The sequence below is a fragment of the Colius striatus genome, chromosome 7, assembly GCF_028858725.1.
Source record: "Colius striatus isolate bColStr4 chromosome 7, bColStr4.1.hap1, whole genome shotgun sequence".
Classification (NCBI taxonomy): domain Eukaryota; kingdom Metazoa; phylum Chordata; class Aves; order Coliiformes; family Coliidae; genus Colius; species Colius striatus.
In genome coordinates, this window is record NC_084765.1 from 31,208,683 (window position 1) to 31,232,122 (window position 23,440).

General features: G+C 43.5%; 1 protein-coding gene across 2 annotated transcripts in view; it reads left to right on the forward strand.

The window, feature by feature from the left end:
- Positions 1 to 23,440, forward strand: part of ADAMTS17 (ADAM metallopeptidase with thrombospondin type 1 motif 17) — a 184,053-nt gene that overhangs the window by 17,049 nt on the left and 143,564 nt on the right. For both annotated transcript variants that reach the window (XM_062000240.1, XM_062000239.1), the window contains exons 4-7: positions 5,883 to 6,055; positions 16,252 to 16,335; positions 16,899 to 17,056; positions 23,180 to 23,223. In XM_062000240.1, the coding sequence (XP_061856224.1) occupies positions 5,883 to 6,055; positions 16,252 to 16,335; positions 16,899 to 17,056; positions 23,180 to 23,223 (459 nt within the window). The remainder of the gene's footprint in view (positions 1 to 5,882; positions 6,056 to 16,251; positions 16,336 to 16,898; positions 17,057 to 23,179; positions 23,224 to 23,440) is intronic.

The following is a 23,440-nucleotide window of genomic DNA, read 5'->3' on the forward strand; positions in this document are numbered from 1 at the left end:
CTGAGTATGTTTTGCCGAAGAAAAAGGTTTTAACTGACATGTCAAAGCCACAGACTAACTTGGACAACAATCCTTGCAATAAAATCTCTCTGGTGCTTGGAGATGCAAGCACAGAGTTCATGACTCCTGTCTCAAATTCTTGTTTGCTGCTCTGCCAGACAAATAGTCATGAACTTGTGATTTGGTCTGAAAGTGGCTGTGTAAAAAAACAAACAACAAACCACAACAAAACAAAAACAAAAGAGAAAAAAACACCCCAAACATTTCTGGGAGGTGGATGAGAGAGCAATGCATGACTCTGCTCTGCAATGGTTTTTCCTATCAGTTGATGCCTGATTTTTGTCTACCATCCTAGCCAGAAACTGGAGGTGCAATAACCATTTTGTAGGAGGAGGCATTAAAAATGGGAGGACAACTCTCAGTCTGTAATCAGCTGTGATTTGAATGAGCAGCCATTTCTAATCCCTGAACTTCAGACTACCCACTGGCATCAGCTAGCTGTAGGAAACATGAAATCCCAAGCTTTTAATAGAGGTATAAGAGACCAGTGCACAGGGACAATTTTATGCTGTACCCTGACAGAGGTGAGGGAGGCTCTGTGTTCCCATGGCTAGAAATAGACTGGGGAGTGCTGCCTGAGGAAGCAACTCCAATAGTGTCTGCTCTTCTTGGCTTCCTTGCTTGTGTCTGCTTTAAGGTGCATGCCACAGGAAAGGTGACAAAGAAGCAACTGAGTGGGGCAAGGCATCTGGAGCTTAATGTGGTTTGTTTTTCTCCTTCAGGAGATCAGTGTTCTGAACAGAACATCTCTGTTGCTGTATGCATCAAAGCTGCAGCTGCAAGGTAACTAGTGCATAGGGCTTGGGATGTAAATGCCACAGGAGGCAGGGAAAGGATGTTTCTCGTGGTGCCTGTGGTGGTCTTGCAGCGCTGACCTGTCTCATGATTTGTGGTTGCTCTTTGAGCTCAGGCTTTGTTAGCACAAGAACTCCTTTTCTTTAATTGCCAGGTTTGGTTTGTGTGCAAGAACTCCTTTTTCTCTCTCTGTTTTGCTTTAGAGAGGTGATGATTTTCACTTTTAAGTGAGACTAATAAAACCTGCCTAATGTGAGTACCAGCGAAAGATTCTCTAGAAACTCCTGAGGCATTAGGGAGAGCTCATGTTAGCTGTTTGCCTCACTTGCATATTCTTTCCCCTTTTTTTATGATGCTGAAGTAAAAGCACAAAGGAAAACAGAGTTAGCTCACCATATGAAGATACATAGAGATGTTAAAGGGATCATGAGTGGAGGGAAGTTAGCAGAGCGTTTTCTGAGGAAGAACTGGAGAGGATTTTTAAGGCAGTGATAGAAAAGAGCTTCTAGGGAGAAACCAAGCCTTGCAGAAAGGATTCTGCAGTTTTCTGTTTTATTTGTGGCTTTTGTTGAACTGCATCCAGAAAGTTTAAGTAAGTTTAACTAGAATGAGGTAGCTAAAATTACAAAGGCAAAGATTAGGGAGGACGAGAGCGGAAGGCTACAGGAGAAGAGGTTGCTTTTTGGATGAGTCTGGGAAATACTGTTGGAAGGGAGGTAGGAGGAGCAGGAAGGGACTCTACAGTTACAGCAAGAATGTGCCAAAAACCAGACAGTGCTAGACAGGGCTTTTGGTGTGTAATAGGAAAAGGTCATTTGGGGCGGTTGCTTTGGAATTGTACATCTGTTGAGTTGCCATAAAAAGCACTAAACATAAGGAGTTTTCTACTGAGGCTTCAGAAGAGCTCTGTTGTGCTTCTGATTGCAGTAGGGACTATGTTTTTCTGCCATTCTGACAAAGCCTTCAAAGACTTCTGGAGCCAAGGGAAGGTAAGACTCTGTCAATAAAAGCCAGCTAATGAGCTTGTGCACCGTTACATCCATTTTATACTGAGGATCTGGGAGTATATCACCCTTCTCCCATCACCTAACAGCCCTGAATTTTGTGGAGCTTTTGGCCAGATAGACTGTGTAACACGCTGTCAAAGTGACTGGCGAAAGAGTAATGTCCCTTGTGCCTAGTCACCCGCAGCATACATGTGCTGTGTTGTAGATTGACTGTTTCAGCTCATATTTCACATGAAACTCTCTGACCTCTTAAGCAGGGAACACCTGACTCCTAAAATAGTGTGCAGTTTGGTTATGTATGCTCCCTGCAATGTAAACTCCTCTGACAGGGTCCTGCCCATGTTTTATGGCCTCTTATGCCTTCACGCTAACACTTAACATCTGCACCACGAAATTTGTAACATCAGTTTGTTCAAATAAAGAATCCACCAAGCATTTAATCCTTGTTTTAATGGCTGATGTTTATTTTAGTTTGGGGTTTCATGTACTCATGGAGGGATTCTCTGCCCATAGCCCATAAATCATGTGCTGCAAGAGTGAGACTTCTCTGTGCTGGCTTGTTTCTGAAGTGAGGCTCTAGAGATGGGGGCTTTTTGATACCTCCATAAAGTTAACTCACCTCAGGTACGAGTTGCAGATGTGTGTAATGAGGATTTTTACTGTTGGTTTTGGATCTTTCCTTTCTCCTCTTCGTGGAGAGTCTGCACTATGGGATGTGTGTATTTCCTTCGTTCTGTTTGTGACGGTTCACCCATGCAAATGATAGTTGTGCTTCTCCATGTGCATGGTTATGCTGGAGAATTGTTTGCATGTGTTGTAAACAGGAAGATGCAACTAGAGACCACTCTAAAAGGAGCCCTCTGCAAGGACAAAAAGAGTAAAGAAAAGTTACCCTAAGGGAGACATGAAGCATTCTCTCTTCTGTTCAAGTAGTTTGTGTTGCTTTGCTTTACCTCTTCTGTCGGTGACCATCTGGGCTCTTTGTAGGCTCCCTTGAGTCCATGACATGTTGCTTAAGTGCTCAGTAAGCTTACATTTGGACAATGTGAGGGTGAGGATGAGAGTAAAAGCCCAGATTCTGTAAGTTAGGTCACTTTGGCTGTGTTTCTAGGCAAGCCTGTGGGGTGGTAGTTTTCCACACGCAACCTCTAATCCCTACCACCCAGTGGAAGGCAGCCAATCCACAGTTTCAAGTAAAACTCATGGAGCAGTGGAGGCCAGAGGCTTTGTGTGAACCAAGACTAGCCAGCAGTTTGCCAGGAGTCCCCTTTTCACTGCTGCTCTCCAGAAATCACACCTTTCAGAGTTCTGTACAGCTGCCTTCTGCAAAGAGTGGAATTGGCAAGGCCTCACCAATTCCTTCATCTGTCTCCGGAGGAGGGACCGTGCTGGGCAATCCCATGGCAAATGACCATGGCATGACCTCTTCTCCCTGGAGTCCAAGATACAGTTGAGCATAGCAGGTTCCTCCTCTGACACAAGCGGCCTCTTTTCCACCAAAAAGCTGATTTTTGAAGTGAAAACCCAGAGTACTCTGCATTTCTTTTCTTTCACTTAAGCCTTTTTAACTTACTCAGTGCCAAGCCCAGACTTCTTTGAGTCTGAGTCTAGCCCCTCATAAGAGCAGCTTCTCTGTAGGCAGGAGATCCCCCACTCTGTGGCAGCTTTGTCATGATTGTGCATTTTTCTGTAGCTGTTTTGCAGGCCACATGAAACAAGCCTTGAAACTTGGTTATTTTCATCTTTGCTGCTGGCATGTAGCTTCCATTATTTACAAGCCCTCTGAGTTTTCCTTCTCTGCTTGTCCACAGGCTCCTGTCTGTCTTTTTACACCCGGGGGGATGTTTCCAAACTCTTTTAAAAAAGATTCAAATCAAATTTCATGGTTGTTCTCTCAGTTTAAAAAATGTACCAAGTGTTGACAGTTGATGCCTTGAGGGCAGAAAAGCATGTGCAGAGCTATACTGGATGACTGCTAAGCAACTCGGAGAAGGGAGATGGGATGGACACGTGCAGATGAGCATATTGACAAGACAGAAAATGTATGACTGAGCAGAAGGCAGGGAGTCTGTTTCAGGTGGACTTTGGGGAGCTTTAGTGCTGATGGAGTTTATCATCCTGAATATAGAAGGTCATTTGGGGAAAACAGATGATCTGTGTGTGACTGCACTTACCAGCCTGGGAAAGAAGGGAAAATCAAGCTGAATTTTGTAAGGTAGCTGGTAAACAGGCTGTGGAAAAATAGGATCAGTGAATACTATCTCTGCCTGCTGCAGAACAGTGCTTTGGTAAGGGAGGGTCTCAAAGCTACAGAAACTGAAGAAGTGATTCTGTGCTCTGGGAAATTCTCATACTCTGAGCAGCATGTGAAGTGTGGTGTAAGAGCTTTCTGTCTGACCATCCGTATGGTCTGTCCTGTGTCACTTCTGCTTTGACTGTTGTGTTTATGGTGTTTCACGACCTGTTGTGTGTTTTGATCCCTTTTACATTGGAAAAAAATAGCTTTGATACCAGTGGCAGTGTCTTAACAAGCAATAGAACAAAAGAAAACGGCCTCAAGTTTTGCCAGGGGAGGTTCAGACTGGATCTGAGGAGGAATTTCTTTGCTGACAGGGCTGTCAGGCATTGGAACAGCTGCCCAGGGAGGTGCTGGAGTCACTGTCCCTGGAGGGGTTTCAGAGCCAGGTGGGTGTTGCTCTGAGGGCAATGGGCTGGTGGGTGATAGGACTGGGACAAAGGCTGTGCTCCATGAGCTGAAAGGTCTCTTCCAGCTGCAACAATTCTATGATTCTTATCCATAGTAGGCTGAGCAGTAAGCAGATGTGATTTGGGTGGACTTTGGCAGTTTGTTTCCTATATAGCACAATACATTTATTTTACTGAGTTCATTTGCTTTTCTTTCATTTTACAATTGAAAACATGAATACATTTTCTGTGATGGCAATGAAGTGAGTAGATTAAGTTTCAGATCTGAACCTAATTTCTCCTTTGTTCGTGCCTCAGCTGCTTTGCACATCTGCCATTGCCCTGTGGAACATGTTTCACTTCAGTTTAGAAGAGGACAAATTACTAAGACATTAGTCCCTCAGTTTGGAGGAAAAGAGCTTTAACCTCTGTGGTTTCATTTTTCTGTTAATGATAGCTGACCACTGCTTCACTTTCTAGTCCTTAGAACAGCTCCTTTTCACATGCTCTTGTAACTTAAGTTCATTAAGGATCAGCTGGTCCAGGGAGTCCCCTGCTTTTGATACATACACTGCAATGAAGAGGCGGGTGAGCTCTGCACGTAGGTGGCCTCTAAGTGCAGCTGCTGGTGCTCATGCCAATAGCAATAAATGAGCAAAGAAAGCTTGACAAGGTCTTATCTAGCCTGACCTTCTGCACTTCTGGGTTTCATCCAGAGACTTCTGCAGTTGGCCAATATGGCATGTTCCAAAACAATCTGACTTCATTTAAAAGTTTTGAGACTCTACCTTGTGTTCCCTTCCATTGCTGTAGTACTGCTGGTAGCAAGTGAGAATGCAACTGGTGGAAATACTGACTCCAGGAATATGTTACAGCTTCCCTGGCTAAGGAGAACCTGCAGAGTCTAGAGTGTACATTGCCTCCCAAAGCACGGTCTCCTATCCTAAAGTTTTCTTCACCAGGTTTTTCCTTAATTAGCAGTCGTACCACTGTAGCATAATGTTACTCCTTTCACAAGCAAAATTTGCAGTTTTGGAAGTATTTGCAAGATCACAACTTCTTGGTTTGAATTACAGTTAATATTTTGCTTTTCTGGACTTCTTCTCTTCTGCCATCCTCTTTCCTATGTGCAAGTCATCTCATGGTCTCCTGCACATCTGCACCCAGACGTACGGATGTACTCACAGTGGAACCTCTTGGTTACTTCTTTTAATCATCAAAGAACACTTGAATTAAAGGATGTTGCAATCTGAATGTGCACAGGAGTGTTTGTTGAAATGACTGTTAACTGTTTTATGATGATCTGCCAGCCTTAATGAGCATTATGACTTTCAGAAAAGAAGAGACAAAAGAAAACAAAATCAACCAGTGACTGGAGGGAGAGGAGAAACGCCATTCGACTCACCAACGAGTACACAGTAGAAACTCTGGTGGTGGCAGATGCTGATATGGTCCAATACCATGGTGCAGAGGCTGCTCAAAGATTCATCCTCACGGTTATGAATATGGTAAGTAGATATTTTACTCTCAAAAGAAGCAACACGAGTAAACAGATTGTGTCCAGGGCAGGTTAAAGCTGGCTTCCTTCACCGTTGGAATGGGCAACTGCTTCGACCTTGAGGTATGAGGAGAGGTTTTGGTTTTCCTGTATTATGTGGCTCTTCTTCCCCATCTGTGTTTGTATTTAATTCCCTTCTAAGCCCATCCAAATAAAAACCTCTGAATAGTTCATGGAGTGGGACTTCAGAAGCATTCTAGAAGTTCTGCAGAGAATCTGCCAGGAGCGAGGAAAGCCTTTTGAAATTGCAAGCACATATCAAGTGTGGGTGATAATTTGTTAGCTGTCCTAGTAGTTAAGCCTTCTGTCTCAGTTGATAAGGGAACACAAAGCCTCTCATAATGAATGCTCACTCGCTTGGTGGCAGCGCCAATAAAGAGATAATGGCTAAATTGGACACTGAAAACTCTGCTCAGAGATTGCAGGGATCCTTCCACAGGCATTTGCACAAGGAAGTCTTAGAGGAAGCTTGTACTCCTCTGCCCATGCTATTGTAACATCCAGGAAGGGTTCATTCTCCTGACTACAGCTCTGTTGTTGTTCATGAGCAGCAAATTGACTTGGAAAGAAATAACAGTTCCTGAATAGTAATTGACTGGTCTTGCTTCCTAGTGAAGAGCTGAGTGCTGGGTGCTCAGTGCATAATCTGGCTATGGGACAACATCTTTTTAAGAAGTCTTGTAATCCTTTATCAGTCACTGATGTGGGGGAGCTCTCCTGGAGTGAAATGCTTTGTTGATTAAGCAGGGAGTTCAACTAGTCTTTTCCATTAACAAGCTGCTTTTCTGGGTCCCTTCCTCTACCTTTTATTTTGCCTTCTAGCATGCTGTGACAATACTCACTTAATAGGGCTTCACTGTGTTTGTATATTTGTTTGGATTGGTTTGTATGAAATGTCTTCTGGCAACAAATCCATTCATGTCACCCTCACTTTGGGGTCTACTTATTGGCTTTCTTGTGTTAAAGGATGTGTTTGCTGGGGTCACAAGAGCCTTCTTAAAGCCATAGTCCTCCAACTTTAAATTCACACACCAGTTTTGCAGTGAGCAGGCAGAACATAAGTTCAAGGCTGAACAAATGTGATTCTCAAGTCACTTTTTGAACTGACAAGAATGCATATTCAGATGTAATGTGTGTGTAAAAGCTGAATTTCTTCCTTATATCAGATGCTTAAGGCCTCAAGAGGAGTGGTGGATGCTTTTTTTTTGTAGTGGCTACCCAGGGGTCCTCCTAAAATCTATTGTGCACTGATTCATCAACAAGATGATAAAAGTCTTCCATTGTGCCCCACAGTTCTTGTGGGACAGGGACCAGGCATTATGGCTGTGTGAGCTTTTAAAATATCTGCCTAATCACCTGTCTCAATGATCCTTGTGCCAAAAGGTCAATTATGTCAGTGCATCTCTGCCTTTTACAGCTTCATCAGCCTGTGAAGGTAAAGGTTATGCTAATAGACCTAGTTCTAAATGAAAGATGGCCATCAATACTATTGTCTGTCCAGGCTGAGGAGTTCTGCAGAACACCTCAGCAACACTAACTAGCCAGATGTGAATATATAGGTGTGGAGAGGTGCTGATAGATGAGTTGGGTTCTCTAAACACCCTTACTAAACAAATATTGAAGGTTAGTTTCCAATGGATTTGGCTAATGGACTTTTAAGCTGGGTTCTGATGCTGTAGTGTGAGCTCACCGCTCTATTAGACATTTAAGAATGCATATGGAAGAGGACTTTTGACTGAGGAACACGTTTATCTGACATCTCCTGAGGTGCAAAGGCCAGCTGAAATGCTTCCCACTGTTAAGTCATTGCTCCTCAGGGCTCACCCTTGGGATTTTTCTGATGTCTGATAGCATTTGAATTTATGCTTCCATTTTTCAGCCTTCAGAGGAGCACCAACAGAATCCCTGTCCTTTGTCTGGTCACTTACATTCCCATACTTGTAGGAACATAATATCTTTCAGGCCTTTACCTCCTTGAGGAAACTGTGAGTGGCTGTCAAGATCAGAAGATACTGAGGAATAATAATAGGCAAACATATAGATGGCATCACTGCATAAATCCTTTTACTCTGAGGCTATAAACAAAGGTGAAAATCAAGGAAGCCAGAGGGCATTTTAGCATTCCATATGCCATAAAGAAAGCTGATCTTCATCCTAGCAACAGTCTGAAGAAGCAATAGGATAGTCATAGGCAGGCCTTAGCTGAGCTCTTCACTCAGCCACAGTCTTTGGTGCTGCCTGAATCAGCCACGATGTATCTTTGTGTAGTAATTTCTCTTCTGTGTGACTGTGGTATGAGGAATAGCAAAAGCCTGAGTCCTTAGGGTAATGTGTTCCATCCTTCTCTGGTGCAGGGTCAGTTGTAGTCTATGTAACCACGCACATGAAGGCCTCTTGCCTGTTGGGGATCTTTGTCTCCTGCCTGCCTCCATACAACTTCTGTCAGCCTGGTGACTGTGGGATAGGATTTGCCCCATGATATTAGGCAGTGCTTATTCAGCTACACTGCAGGATGGCGGTCTGCCTCTAAAAGAAACCAGAATGTTAATTTTGGCTTGGATGCTTGCATTTAAGCAAATAGAACATTATTGGTCAGGGGTATATTAACTTAACTCCTCTCTGTAAGCCATTACGTTTACTGTCAAACCACAAAACAAGCATTAAGAGGTCTTATTAATGCATTTTATATTTATAGACATTTTAAATAAAGTGATCTGCCTTAAAGTATTTAATATCTATTTACGTTACAAGAATTTCTGAAGGGGAAAAATGTCAGCATTACAAAATACTGTTTCATTGCTCCCTCGGTGAATGAGACTCTTAGGGGAAAAAAAACCCCACCACCCTCCTCTAGAATAACAGCTAAGCAACACAGCAAACCCCTCTTGTAACCCAGAAATAACAGGTAGTGTAGCAAGTGCTGTGTTTTTAATGATATTCTGTAGTTCTGACCAACCCTCTCAACAGAGAATAGATTCATGTTAAAGGTACTTGTTTTTTTTCTGAATGTCATTGTGGAGGCACAAACTCTTCCCTTTTCTAAACTAATACATGAAGCTGTAAGACACATTATTCCAAGGCAGAATTTCCCTCTGAGGTACTCTGTAACGTATTAGTAGGAGCAAGCCTGGCTCTGGGGCTTTGAGTGGACTTTTTTAAAGTCACCATCTCTAGTATAAACTATTTTCTTGTTTTCTGGCAAGGTAGCTCACTACAGCTCTGGTTCTGAGCAGTTCCGAGTGGTTCTGACTGGTTCCAACCAGTTTTGATCAGTTCTGACCAGTTCCAACCGATTTCAACCAGTTCTGACTGGTTCTGACCAGATTTACCCAATTTTGACCTCACCAGCGCTGGGTACAGGAAAACAATCACTTCCCTGGTCCTACTGGTCACACTGTTTCTGATACAAGCCACTTGAAAAAAGCTACTTGAATATAGGTGCTGATTTATTTCTCTAACTTCAGCTCCCTTGTTACTGAGTTTCTGCATCATGTCACAGTGTTTGCATTTCAGCATTTGTCTCCCCTTTGCATCCTTTGGCTTGAGTGCATCTCCTGTTCATGCCTTGCTTCAGTAGCCACTAGTGCTTAGAATTTCCTCTAAATTCCAAACCAAAGTGCCATTATGATAAAATGTGTTTATTTTACTCACCCATTCTGTTAGTCTGCATCTGGCAACTGTAGTTTCTCATCGCATTTCATCCACCTGGGGGCTGTTTGAATGGATGTTCTGTTTCTTATGAAGTGCTGGGTTGCTCTTGTGAGACTTCATGGCTTCAACTAAACCAATTTTCAGGTTTCTCAGCCAGCAACTAGACCAGAGCATTGGCTTTGTCTTTTCCTCTCCCCAGCTTTTCTGTGGATCTGCTTACAATAGTTGTCATTGTGGGCTTGATGCAAGAGCAGGTTCTGAAGCATGAGGCATGCACTGTTTTCTTGCAGGTGTTTTATGCTGTTGTTTCCTCTTGTGTTTTCTTTTTGTCTGAGACAAATGGCCAGTAAGACAAAGAGGAGATTCTCTGTTCTCATAGACAGGTAAAACTGCACCAGCCTCTCCCATGGCTGGTCTTCATGACTTACACTTTCAGCTTGCTGGAGAACACTCTGGTTCATGTGATTCTGAAGCATCTGATAAACGAGGTATGAAACCCTTTGGAAAATCCTCTCCATGGCCACAGTGTTTTTAATGATGAGGAGCAAGGTTTCATCTAGTACCTGAACAGCAAGTTGTGAATGTTGGCTGCTTCCAGTTGTACAGAGCTCCCACTGCAAACCTAGTCCCTCTCAGACTGACCAGCTGAGCACTTAGTGACAGAGATGTCTGAATTTCCAAGACCACATCATAGTCATTTAAAAACTGCTTTCCATGGGTTTGAAAACCTAAAAAAAAGAGATTTTAGGGTTTTTGTTGTTGTTTTTTTCCCCTCCTCTAAGTGCATTTTTGGGGGGATTTGGAATAGATTACAACTGTGGCTTGGTTTTGAGCTTGCCTTTGTCTGAGAGAGTACAGCATGCAGGGGTAATTTACTGTAGTATGTGTCAGTTCTCCTGCAGCTGTTGCTTAGCCATGCGATTAGCGTGGAAGCTCTTTGCAGCAGCAAGTGGTAACTTGAAGTTAGCGATCTTTTGGATGTCATTATGAGGAAAAAATGTTATGTTGCTCTTTAGGAATAATACTGGTTTACTCTCTGAAGCTGTATTTTACACTCTGCAGATCATTTTTCATTTTGGATTTCCCCTGTGAGAATTTTTTTCCCTCTGTTAAAGAAGCAGATAAAATCATTTTTATCATGTGTACATTGATGGATTTATATCCCCTTGCTCTTGGGGGCTGGCACATAAAGGCTCCAGACCTGCCACTGATAAATGTCTCCCTTACTCTGATCTGGAATTTTCATGATGGGAGCAGGGACATAAGGAAAAAAGATCTAAGTATTTGATCACTGTCTACATATTCCTCTTTTCGCTCCAACAGCCCCAGGAAAAAGAGTTATGTCAACTGTATCTTATAAAAAACCATGAATATGTTCTTTTTTATAATGTTTAATGGGATAATTTGAAAACTTGGCTTTAGGTGGGTGTTAGAAATCCTATAGCACTTTTCAAAACAAGTGAAAGACAACCTCAGTAACCTGACTAATGCTTCTGCTGTCCAAATGTCGTCCGGCAGCCAAGGCAATGGGGAAGCTCTTGCTTGAGTGAAACATTTAGGGAAGAAAAAAGGAAAAAGTCAATTTACCCTCAGGGTTGCCGTTCCAAACTCCCAAACATCTGAAATGTACACGTCTCCCATCCACCTGCAGAGGAAGCTCTTGAGAATTAAAACAAAAATGAGCTGATGTAGAGTTCCGCTCTCAACCCAATTCCTCATGTTTGGATTGTGCTTTACGTGTGCTGGGGCAGGCCTGGGCAGCTCGTGCCAAAGCTGCATGTATCCTCTCCTTTCCATGTCAAAGCTGTGAGGAGAAAGAAAGGCAGGAGGAATGCAAACAGAGCGAGAGGGGAAGGATGGTCCAGGCTTCAAGCTTTTCTGTTTTCTCTAGGGCATTCTGTGCAGTAAAGCTCTGCCAGGGAAATGCAGATGAAGAAGGAAGGGAGATGTCAGAGACGAGCTTTATTCTTTTACTTGTTCTTCTGCACTTCCCCTTCCATTTTTCTGTCTGTTTTCTATGACACTCTGCCATACCTCTTTCTATTTCCAAAGCTCACTCTGCTTTTAATGACTTCTCAAAGAATGGAGGTCAATACAATACAGGATAAATGTGCTGTAACAGGTCCACCGGTGACCATGACCACACTTCAGCCACTGACAACTTTCCACATCCCTTCCCTTCAGCCTGGTGACTGAGAACCTCCCTTGCTCTTCCAGCCAAGCTACTTCCCGACACTGGTGATGTCCTAAACCAATAACCTTTGTATTTTGTTCCATAGCAGTGTGTTAGTGGGTTTCATGCAGCTGATGCTTGTGTTCCTCACTGCCTTATTTTATTAAAAGGTTCTAAAATACCCCAGATATTTTTACTTTTCCCTGTTGGAAGTGGTCACAGCAGCCTCAAGGGTGTGATGCAATTGCAGGCTTGAGAGAGGCTGGTCCGTGTAGTGCAAGTGGAAAGGGAGGTGTCTGTGAGTCAGTCTCTCTATTCATGCATGCTATCCCTGCAACAGGAAATCTTGAGAACATCTGCAGTAGGAAATCCCATTCCTCCTCCCCTGGTACCAATTATCTCAGCCACCTCACTTGGCACTGTTAGCTCACATGCCGATAATAGTTGGACATGGTGTTGGAACAGCTTTGACGTGCCAAGTCTGTGGGTGCTGGTTTCCTCGTAGGCTGAGTGAGAAGGGCAGAAGATGGTTGTTGTCATGATGAAATGTGATTCCTAGCAGGAAAGAGGGGATTGAATGCATCCTCAATAAGTTTGTAGATGACATGAAGCTGGGCAGAAGCCATAGATCTGCTTGAGGGCAGAAAGGGTTTTCAGAGGGTCCTGGAGAGGCTAGAGCAATGGGCCAAGGGCAATGGGGTGAAGTTTAACAAGGTCAGGTGCTGAGTCTTGTACTTGGGCCACAGCAATCCCAGGCAATGTGACAGGCTGGGGCAGAGGGGCTGGAAAGCTGCCCAGAGGAAAAAGACCTGGGGAGGTTACCTGACAGACCGCTGAACAGGAGCCAGCAGCATGCCCAGGTAGGCAAGAAGGGCAAGGGCATCCTGGCTTGGATCAGAAATAGTGTGGCCAGCAGGACCAGAGCAGGGATTGTACCCCTGTGCTGGACCCTGGTGAGGCTGTACCTCAAATACTGTGTTCAGTCCCAAGAAGGACACTGAGGTGCTGGAGCATGTTCAGGGATGTGCACTGGATCTTTGGAAGGGGCTCGAGCACAAGACTTATGGGGAGCAGCTGAGGGAGCTGGGTGTGCTCAGTCTGGAGAAGAGGAGGCTGAGGGAGACATGAGCACTCTCTACAACTGTCTGAAAGGAGGCTGCAGTGAGCTGGGGGTCAGTCTCTCTTCCTCCATAACAAGTGGTAGAACAAGAGGAAATACCCTCAAGTTGCCCCAGGGGAGGTTGAGATTGGAGCTGAGGCAGAACTGTTTCCCTGAGAGGGGTGTCAGCCCCTGTGCCAGGCTGCCCAGGGAGCTGGGGGAGTGCCCAGCCCTGGAGGGATCCCAAAGCCATGGAGCTGAGGTGCTGAGGGCTGTGGGTTAGTGCTGGGCTGGGCAGGGTGAGGGCAGGGCCTGGATTTGATGTCTTAAAGGTCTTTTCCCACCGAAACAGTTGTATGATTCTGAAGACCTATGCATTTGAATCCTTTCAAAGTCACCGGGATTCCACGATACAGGAAAAGAAACAGGAAAAAGAAAACGGAGAAGAATCGTTGAAGGCACATGAAGCTGGAGATGTCTCTCCACTCTTTGACTTGGTTTATGAAAGAAGATTGGAAATCTTACAGGTGGTATTTTGTCAGTATCCTGCAGTTCTGGTGCTGGACCTTCTTAAATCACAGTGCTAATGTCTTCTTCAGCTGAGTTCATTATGGGAACAATGGGATCCTGAGCAACAGTGCTATTGTCAGAGGCTGGCCCGCCAGCACTGGGGTGTCAGGCAGGTTACAGTATGTGTACCTGTACACATGGTAAAGTACTGATTGCACTGAAGCAAGCATCTCCCTTTTAATCCACTCTGAGCTCATGGACTGAAAAGTCTTTTTCAGCCTCAGAGGCAGAGTGGAGGATGGAAGCAGAGCTAGCTGGGGCAGATCTCTGATGAGATAGGGTCTATCTCTTCCCTAGGCGGGCTGTGTTTGAGTGCTTTAGTTGTGCTGAAGTAGAACAGCCACTTAGACCAGTCAGGCTTATTTAGCAGAGGGAAAGGGTATAGGCAACAAAAACTACCATCAATCTGGGCTTTCAGGTATCAGTAAACAAGACTTGAATGAACAAGCAAAGTAAAACCTCTTGCACACCTAGTGTGTTTTTGGTTTAGTATCCAGTTGTTGCTGCTCTAAATGTATCTAGGATGAGTGCTTCTGAGTTCACTGATGGATGCAAATAGTAATGCAGTCAAAGCTATCCTTAGGACAGTGCACTAAAGAAAAGGAAGGGCTGACAGCCTTCAAACCGACATGCAAACTCTGCAGCAGCTGGTTCTTGCTATGCAAGTTTTGCCAGTGAAAACTACCTATTGAGGTCAGGGATGTTTGGATCTCTCTGTGCTATGTGTGGAGGCAGGCAGCTTGTCTGCTCTGGTGGAAAGACAAGCACCATCATCCATTAGACTTAATGATAAGAACCTCCTTGCTGTACTCACATTTTATGAGTCATGGGATGGTCAGCAGTGAGCTGGGCAACTCAAAGGCATCCATCTCAGGCAAATGGTTGTTAGGCTCAGTAGCGGTACCTGAGGGATTGACTCAATCACCATGATGCCCTTTTGACCCTCTCAGCTGAACGCCCAGGGCTCCATTTACACATAGGTCAACTCTCAGTGTGCTTTTCTGCAAGTGTCAAGTTTATCCCCCCCAGGTCTTTAGTGAGAGGCCTTAGCTACTCTACCAACACACTCTGAGCTAAGCAAATAGTCCCAGCACTCATGTGTGCTTGTATACCGGCCGCAGGGAAGAGAAGTGGCTTATTGTGCTCGCACTGAAGGTCAGCAGGTCAAATGCTGAGTAGTGTCTGTCTTGCAGCCTGTGCCTAAATTATAGGAAACATTTATGTGTGTGCTTAAATCCAACCCTGAACACTAAAGACAACACCCTTTACACTGAGCACGTTCCTGAGTATTTGGAGGAACAGGAAAAATACCAAACGTTGCAAACATAATACCCAAAGTGTGTCCATGTCTTGGGTTTGTCATAGGAAGTTTGCTGAGCCTGTGTTCTGTGTCTAGCCAAACGAGATGTAAGGAATATAACATACCTGGGGCCAAATCCTGCCTCCTATTAGTTAAGAGTCTCTCTCAAGAGTGCTCTTGATTTTATTTTTGACTGAGTAGGGAATACAATATTCATCCAAAGGTTATTGTGATGTATTTTACACCTTCTTAAAATAAACACAGAATCACAGGAGGGTAGGGGTTGGAAGAGACCTCTAAAGATCATCAACTCCTCTGCTAAAGTAGGTTCAGGTCAGGTCACAGAGAAGGAGCTTCCACAACCTCCATGGGTTCCAGTGCTCCATCACCCTACAGTAAAGTATTTCTTTTAAAAGAAACCCCTCCCTCACCTGTTTTGGTATAGTCTAGTTCCAGCATTTGTACACAGAGAAATGAGTGGAATGAAATTCTGGCATCCATGAAGATCTTATGTTCTAACCTATAAAAATGAGGTGAAGTATCAGAGCTGGAATGCGAAATCTGGAGAAAGTAGCAAGGTAGTTTCCGGTGCTATTTTTGTATTTCCTGAGGCTTGTGTCATTATGTGCTGCCTTATTACTATTCTCTTATATAAGATATGAAAATAACAGAGGGAAATTGCTTTTCCATTCTATTTCCTGAAGTCTAAAACACACCATTATTTCATCTTACATTCAGCTATCTCTGACATTTCAATGCTGAAGATCCATGTTAGTTGGATGCTTCGTAACGTATGTCCGTGTTCCTGAGACTCTGCTTTACCTTTAGACTGGAATATTTCTCTCCTTTCCTTTGTTGTTTCTCTCGTTCCTTCCTGTTAAAAGTGTCTCTGTTTCTGCAGCTAGCTTGTTTAGTTGTTGTTGTTGATGCTTTTTGTCCCTGAATGTTGAATCTTGCTGAGATTAGTCTGTGACAAATTGGTGAGGTGGTGAGGCCCAGCGCAGCGTGGTAGGAGCACACCGACTCTGCTTTTTTTATCTACACTGTAGTATGTGGAGCTGTTAGAATGGCAACACAGTAGCTCTTAAAGAATATTTTATTGTGTGTAGGAGCACAATTCATTTGGGTTTATTTTGGGTCAGTTTTTTGAAGGACATGTGTTCAGCTTCAGTTACAATTGGTTCCTACACGTTCCTATGCGACCTGATCTAGGTGACCCTGCTTCTGCAGGGGGGTTGGACTAGATGATCTCTAAAGGTCCCTTCCAACCCCTACCATTCTATGATTAGATCTCACTAGGACTTGGCATTGTTACTGATGTACCGTGGATGTTTATTTTTGCTTTTTTGACAGGTGTACAACATGTTTCAGCATCAAAGTCTTGGAATTAAAGTCAACATCCGAGTGACCAAACTAGTCCTGCTTCGCAACCGGCCTGTGAGTTCTTGCTCATTTTACCCCTGCTGCTATGATTGTCCTGGGGTAGCTCATGGGCAGAGCAGGATCCCTGTGCTGAGGTGGGACAAGGGCATATATGGTGACATGATCACAGACTGTAAGTAGTGCCTGCCACACTTCACCAGGCAGTGTAACGGTGGGAAGGTGCAGGGGGCTGTGGGAGTGAATGGAGCTTTTATTATCCTTCCTGGTAAATCTCTGTCCACTGAGAGTTGTGCACTCAGGAGCTGTTAGATTAAAAATGATATGGCTCTGGTATCAAACATATAACTTCCAGACTTACAAGACTTTTGAATGTAATGCTGTATTAGAAGTTTATGACTGATGCCAGCTGATGGGTTTTCTTCTACAACTCAAATGACAGAAAGTCTGGATTCCAAAGTTCCTACTTCGCCTGCTCAGACAGAGCTGGTTCCACACTTTTCATTCTATCACATCCATTATCTTTAAGCCTCTGATTTTTCACCAGAGGTCTGATGCTTTATGTAAAGACTATGACTGATATTTCTTTTGTATCTTTTTTGGTTTTCTTTTCCCAAAAGGCAAAGTTGTCTATTGGTCATCATGGAGAGAGGTCTCTGGAGAGCTTTTGTCAATGGCAGAATGAAGAGTATGGTGGGGCAAAATACCTTGGTAACAACCAGGTTCCTGGCGCAAGGGATGACACCCCGCCTGTGGATGCTGCTGTTTTTGTAACCAGGTATAGTAAGATCTGCTTTATCAGTACACTTCCACCAAGTCTGTAGCCAATGATGGGGTTGTCTGGTCTAGCAGTAATCTAATCATTTACTACCTGTGTGCTGTTCAGATGACTGAAGTGCCTGAGGTGAGTGACTTGTCTTGTTTCTGTATATACTTAGGATTGTGCAAAAGCCTTTCTCCTCTTGAACCAGAGCGTTGTAGTCATGATTTCTGTAGCATATCATCTTCAGAGAGAAGCAAGACACGACTGTAGCAAAGGTGATTCTATTTTTCTCATACCAGCTGGTGTAAGTGGAAAAAATAGGTGAGGTTTTGGAGCATAAGCCCTTCTTCCTAGGAAAAAAAGCAGCTGTGGAATTGAGAACGCAGCTGAGACCAAGTGTTCTGTGTGTAATTAGGTATGAAGCAACCAAACAGTCTGAGAGGAGCAGACAGTGTGTCAGTGGTGGGGAGGGACGTATCTTTGAAAGAGAGTGAGATGCATACCATGAACTAAGTGAATTTTCTCTCTTTGCCCTGGAAAATAACCACTTCAACACCTCTCTTCTGTCACATCTGAGGCACAGGAGGGGTGTCATTCTTAATTTGTTTGTGTGTTGAAAAACTGCTGCATTTGTTTCAGACAGGAAATAATCTGTGTGAGAATACTTGAGCAAAATTCCTTGCAGTCTGCAGCTCTTTACCTATTGATGTATCAGGGTATGGCCCACATAAAATAAACAAAAAGAGCGTTGTCTTTATGAACCTACAGTCTTTTTCCTCTAGCTTCACAGCCTGAGCTCAACTTGGCAATACAAGTCCCGTGTTCCTCACAGTTACCATACATTTTGAGTAGGAAATCCACAGTCTTTCCAGTTGACTTTGTACTAAATGGAGGATATCTTGTTATAGAAATGATCTCTGAATAATTAAAATATTTAGAGTGTAAAAATACAGCCATATGTGCTAGAAAAACAGTGCTTCCTACCCCCTTCTTCCCCAGTTTGAGACAGGAAATGTCTGTACTGCAGTTCAATGTCACTCACCTCTTTCACCTTTTTTTCTCTGCCAACAATGTAAGTAGAAATACTCTTTTTTTGCATAAACTGATATCCTGATTGTAATAATCTCTTGTGTTAACAGTCACATTGCAAACTATCCATGGGATTTTGGTGAGTGTTCAGTCAAATAGCTAGTGAGCAGGGCATGGGAACAGCAAACTTCCTAAGAATGCATCTTCACAGACGTGTGCAGTTCCCCTAAAACTTTCTCTCTCCTCTCTATTCAGTGTAGTCCAACCAAGCACTTAGGCAGATACTTTGCATTTTAGACAGGGTGAATAGTTCCTTTGAAGTCAATGGGCTGCACATCCTGGTTATAGTTAAGCATGTGCTTCATTGGATCGGGGCCTAAATAAATAACTAACATTTTTGTAAAAGTCATCTGGGCATCCAGTTGTCCTGCATGACAAGTGAGGCATACAGAATCTCTTCTGATGGGCTGTAAGCACAGGGTGGAGGGAATGAGCAGAGCATTTCATCTGTGCAGTCTCTCTGCAGCTTATAAAATTGAATGTGTAATGTCAGGCTAAATGAATTGCACTTAGGCACCCGAAGAAGAGTTGTAGAAAGAAGTTGTAGGAGGAATTGTTCAATAGATTTGCAGTGTTTTGCAGTCAGAACAGCTGGAGCATCACTGGTTTTAGTTGGGTTATAAACCAGGTTCAGATTTGGTGAGAAAGTTCAGGTCAAGGAGCAAATTGCTGTGTCCAGGAGCTGCATTTTTCCTCTTTGATAGGTCAGCAGTGTGTACTTGTAGCCTTTTCCCTTCCTTCTCACTGTGTCTTGATATCCTTAACCCATCCTGCTTGTGCCGCATAGAGGATGCCTCATTGCTTGAGGGACTTTGAGCCCAGCAGCCCAGTTCCTGCGTCAGGGAAATGAGGTTTTCTACTCTTGGCTTTGGAAGTGCGTGTGTGTGTCCCTGGACCTTCCCCAGACTGTACAGATGGACCAGTGGTAGAGGATCTGGGAGCAACAGCAGGTCCAGCACAAAGCAACTGAGCCAGAAAAAGCAGAAGCTGAATTTTCAGCAGCTGCAGCTGCTTTAGGACTAGAAACAGATTCTTTGGGGTCAACCTCTGAAGAAATCCCTCCGGTTCCAATCTGTCTGTGTTCATTTGAAACACCAAGGCACTCTTGCCTTTTGAAACTTCACCTCTAACTGATGTTCCCCATATACCCATTTGTACGCAAAAGTAGATTACCTAGGTGGCAAACATCCCTCCTCTGGGACTTTAATAGTATCTACCTGATGGAGTTCCATGTCTGTGAATAAGATGTACCATTGTCCAGTGTGGTAAAGAAATGAGATAATGGGAATAATCTGTTTTAACCCTGAAGGTCTGAGTATAGTGTTGTGTTCTCTAGTTCAAGTTCTGGTTTTGAACTTGCAGGAATTCAGATTGCTGGCATCTATGGATAGTGTACTTCATATTTTAATGGGCAGCTGACCAGAATACCTTCTGTCTGCAAAATCTGTATCTCGGTGATCTTAGAAGCATGTCTCATTTGAAACACATTCCCCATCTTGATCTTCAGTCTTTTGCATTCCCTAGGTAATCTGTAGACATACTGTTTTTCTCCCCACTCTTGGGCTGTAGGTGTTTGGGACATTTATTAGACTATAGGTGATGTGATAGCAGAGAGCCAAGAATGACACGATGCTGATAGGAACAGAATTCAGGGCTGACATGAAGCACAAGCTTGGTTTTTTTCATGCCATACTGGTGTAGTTATTCCATTTGCAGCCTGCTCCTCCCTTCCACATTTCTCCAGCCCTTTGCCTTCCCACTAAATGGGCAAATGAAGCAATTCAATGTGCATCGAGGAAACTGGGCGCATAGTGCTATTAAATGTATATATGGATGTGGAAAGTTTTCTTTGGCAGGTCGTGGAATGTACCAGTTTCCTCTGTCCTTCAACTTTATGATCCTGCAGGGTTAAACTGGTCAAAAGATGTCATTTGAAGGATGCTGGGAAGAGGCCATTAAACAGAATACTTCTTATTCATGTTGCACAGTTCAACTACTGTCCTTCTTTCTTACAGGAAGGACTTGAGTTGCAGAATTTAGCTTAGCACAGTTAGGTATTTTTTTCCAGTTTGCCTGAGCCAGATGGAAGAGTGACTGTAGGAGGAGTTTTGAGCTCTTCTGGGTATTTTTATTGAAAAAAACAACTGACTTGTTGTCATTTTGTTTTTGTACAAGCATTGTTGAAGTCTGCTAATGGAAACAAACTGCACAGTACCACAAGTGACGGTGACTGAGGTGTCTAGAAGATGAGAGCACATGTGGTGCTTGATTCAGCCAGGGGCTAAAAGTGCAGAGTCAAATTGCTTCACAGCTACAGTGTGTGATTTCAATACATTATCCAAGATTGAGCTTGATAAAGTCAGATCTTAGATTTAAACTGCTCCTGGAGTAAGAGTTTTATTCCAAGATAGCTCTATAAAAGATCCTGCTAACAAAACTACATCTCTGTGATGAGACCTCTTCACATGCAAGGAATATTAAGATATCTATTTTTTAAGATATCCTTGGAGTGTCATTATAGTATCATTCATGTCAAGCCCTCACTTCAAAAACAGAGATGGAGTCAAGCTCAAAAATGTGCCAGAGAAAGACCTGTGATTGAAACCTCTTTAAAAGCAGATCAAGTTCAGTGCCATGATGGGGCCATCTTACCTCACTGATGTGACTGATTCACAGGTGAGACAGATCTTTCTTAACACCTTTTCAGCCGTTGGCTCCCCTCTGATTGCCAGGAAAGGACTGCAGGAGTTTCAGTATATAAGTTTTATGATGGGATTGTTGCTTGCCTTTGGAAGATTGAGGCCCACTGAACTCATTTGTGACTAAAGGTTTGGGTGTCCTTTTCTGTTTGGCCACAGAGTTTTGGGGTAAAACATTTAACAATAGATCCAGGTGTGTTTTGTGCAAGGTCTGTGAATAGAAGGGTGGCATCTCTTGGGCATGTGTATATGACAAGTGAAAGGATGGGCTGAGGCGATCTCATGCTTGTGGGCTTGCATGCAGTGAGTTAGGCAGCTGTGTCCAGTTCTTCTTGCTGGCCTGTTTCAAGTCCTTCCCTGACGAGACAGCATCACAGCACTCTCTTTACAGACCAGCATTGTTCTGTCTCTGTAGGAGAGTCTGCATGTTGTGCTGGATCATTTACAAGACCCCTCATTTTATGGCATAGTGGGAATTTCTCCAGGGAGCTGCTTGAAAGTTCCAGACACCTTTCAATGTAGAACAGAGTGCAAGGAGCAAAACTGCTGTGCTCGATTTGCAGAGCTGGCCTGCCCTTGAAAAGAGATGCTTTTCTAGCAATGGCCTTCTGCCATCTACTAATAGTTCAGCTATCTGTTGTCACAAGAAAAGCATCTGTTTGATTTACCAGTTTATATAACATAATAAGTCCTTAAATAAACCTCCATCAAGTTGGCTCTGGGAACTCAAGCAGGCGTGCTTGTGCCAGCTCTGTCAGGAGACTGTCATTAGTCTTCTTTGGAAAGGCTGCAATGCCAAGGTGTCGAGACACAGCGAGGCCGCTGTGAAAAATGAAAGCTGGGGCCAGTGTGTGGTCGTAGCTTCCGATTTTGTTTTGTTCCTCTCTGGTTTTTGAACGCTGTGATGGTTGTTAATGGCTTTTGGGCATGGAAGCATGGTTAGTTTTCAATGACTGCTTAACATGAGCTGGTAATAGCTGTTGTTTCTCTCCTTCCAAGCCCTTGACAGCTCTATTTGTGACTTTCAAAGGAGTTTGGTGTGAAGGATTTGGGTTCATCGGCCACAGTCCTGGTCTTTAAATGCTTTTACCTATAAACCCTAGTTTCATATTTTGCTTTGAGAAAGAAGCATTTTTAATCTTTCTCTAAATATTTTCTCTTTTTTTCTTTAATGAATATTTGTCTGTAAGTATTCCCTTTCTCTCCCTGCCAAACTCTTTAAACAGCAAATCCCCCTGGAGAGTCAGGCATTTCAAATGTCACACTCCAAATGCACTAATACGATTCTCCACAGGGTGAGAAAAGCCATAAAGGCAGAGATCAGGGTTCCTCAGCTTCCCTTGGGTAAAGCAACTTCTGAACTGTTTTAGCACATGATGCTTTTCTCCAGCTCCTCTTCATAGCACATAGCACTGCAGAGCAGGGCTGGTGAAGACAGCTGCTGAAAGTTTAGAGCTAAGTCCCTATTGAAATCTATTCCAATGACTAATTTAGTTATAAAATACTTTTCCTCCTCCCACACTTGTTTTTCCATCCTGAGGAATCTCATTTACAAAACCATCTCGCATGACGTGCCACCACTTAGATGGTGAACATCAGGGCTTTTTATTCTGTTTAATACATCTCAGTGGAGCCCTGGGTGATTTGTGGGTGCTGGTGGTGTATGTAGTATCTCTTCCTGCTTTGACATCTGGGGAGACTGGATGAGATGTGAGGGAGTAAGAGAGACCAAATAAAGTTTCTTGAACCTCTCTGTGTTGGATTCAAATCATAAAATGGCAAATCTAGCTGTAATAAGTTCAGCTGAAGCCAGTTCACCTAGCTCTTACCTTACAGACCTCCTTTTTTCTTCCTTACCAACATCTGTCTTTCTCTGTTTAGTCCTGATTCTTTCTTGTCATTTTCTAGTCTAGTGGAAGAAGAAAAAACGTTAGGAACTGAAAGTTTCTGGCTATACATGACTAGTTCTGTGTCTGCAGGCAGTGTCCTCACATATCGTCTCCCACTTTTGAAGATGCTGTTGCATCACAGAGCGTCTGCTCGTCTTTGTTACAGTTCTCCTGTGAAAATAGGAAGTTCAGGTTTAATCTAGTTGCTGGAGAAGTCTGACATGATAGAGCAAGGGAATACTCTCTTCCCTGGTAACTCTGAAGTCTGTTAAATTGCCTGTAGTATTGCAGTGGCAATCAATGCTGCTGTCTGTGTTGTCCTCGTGTACCCTGCACAGCAGTTTTAAAAGACCCCCAGACCGCAACACCCATGATCTGTGAGTCATGCATCACTGTTGTTTCCTAGCTTGAAGTCTGGAGGCTCAGGATACATTTCACTTCTCTTCTGTTTTCCTTTCTAGGACAGATTTCTGCGTGCACAAAGACGAGCCTTGTGACACTGTGGGTAAGTCAAGGAAGCAGGGGAGAGTATTTTGATAGCCAGCTCTATGCTAAGGGGAGCTTTCTGGGCAATCTTTCATTCTTTGGTTTGCTGTAGTGTTGCTTTTGCTGTTCTGGATACTTCTGATGCAATATGGATTAGTTGAGCAAGGCATGAACTATAAATAAGATCTTAAATATCAACCCCTTCTAAGCACTGGAGGTCTCTGAGTTTAAGAAGC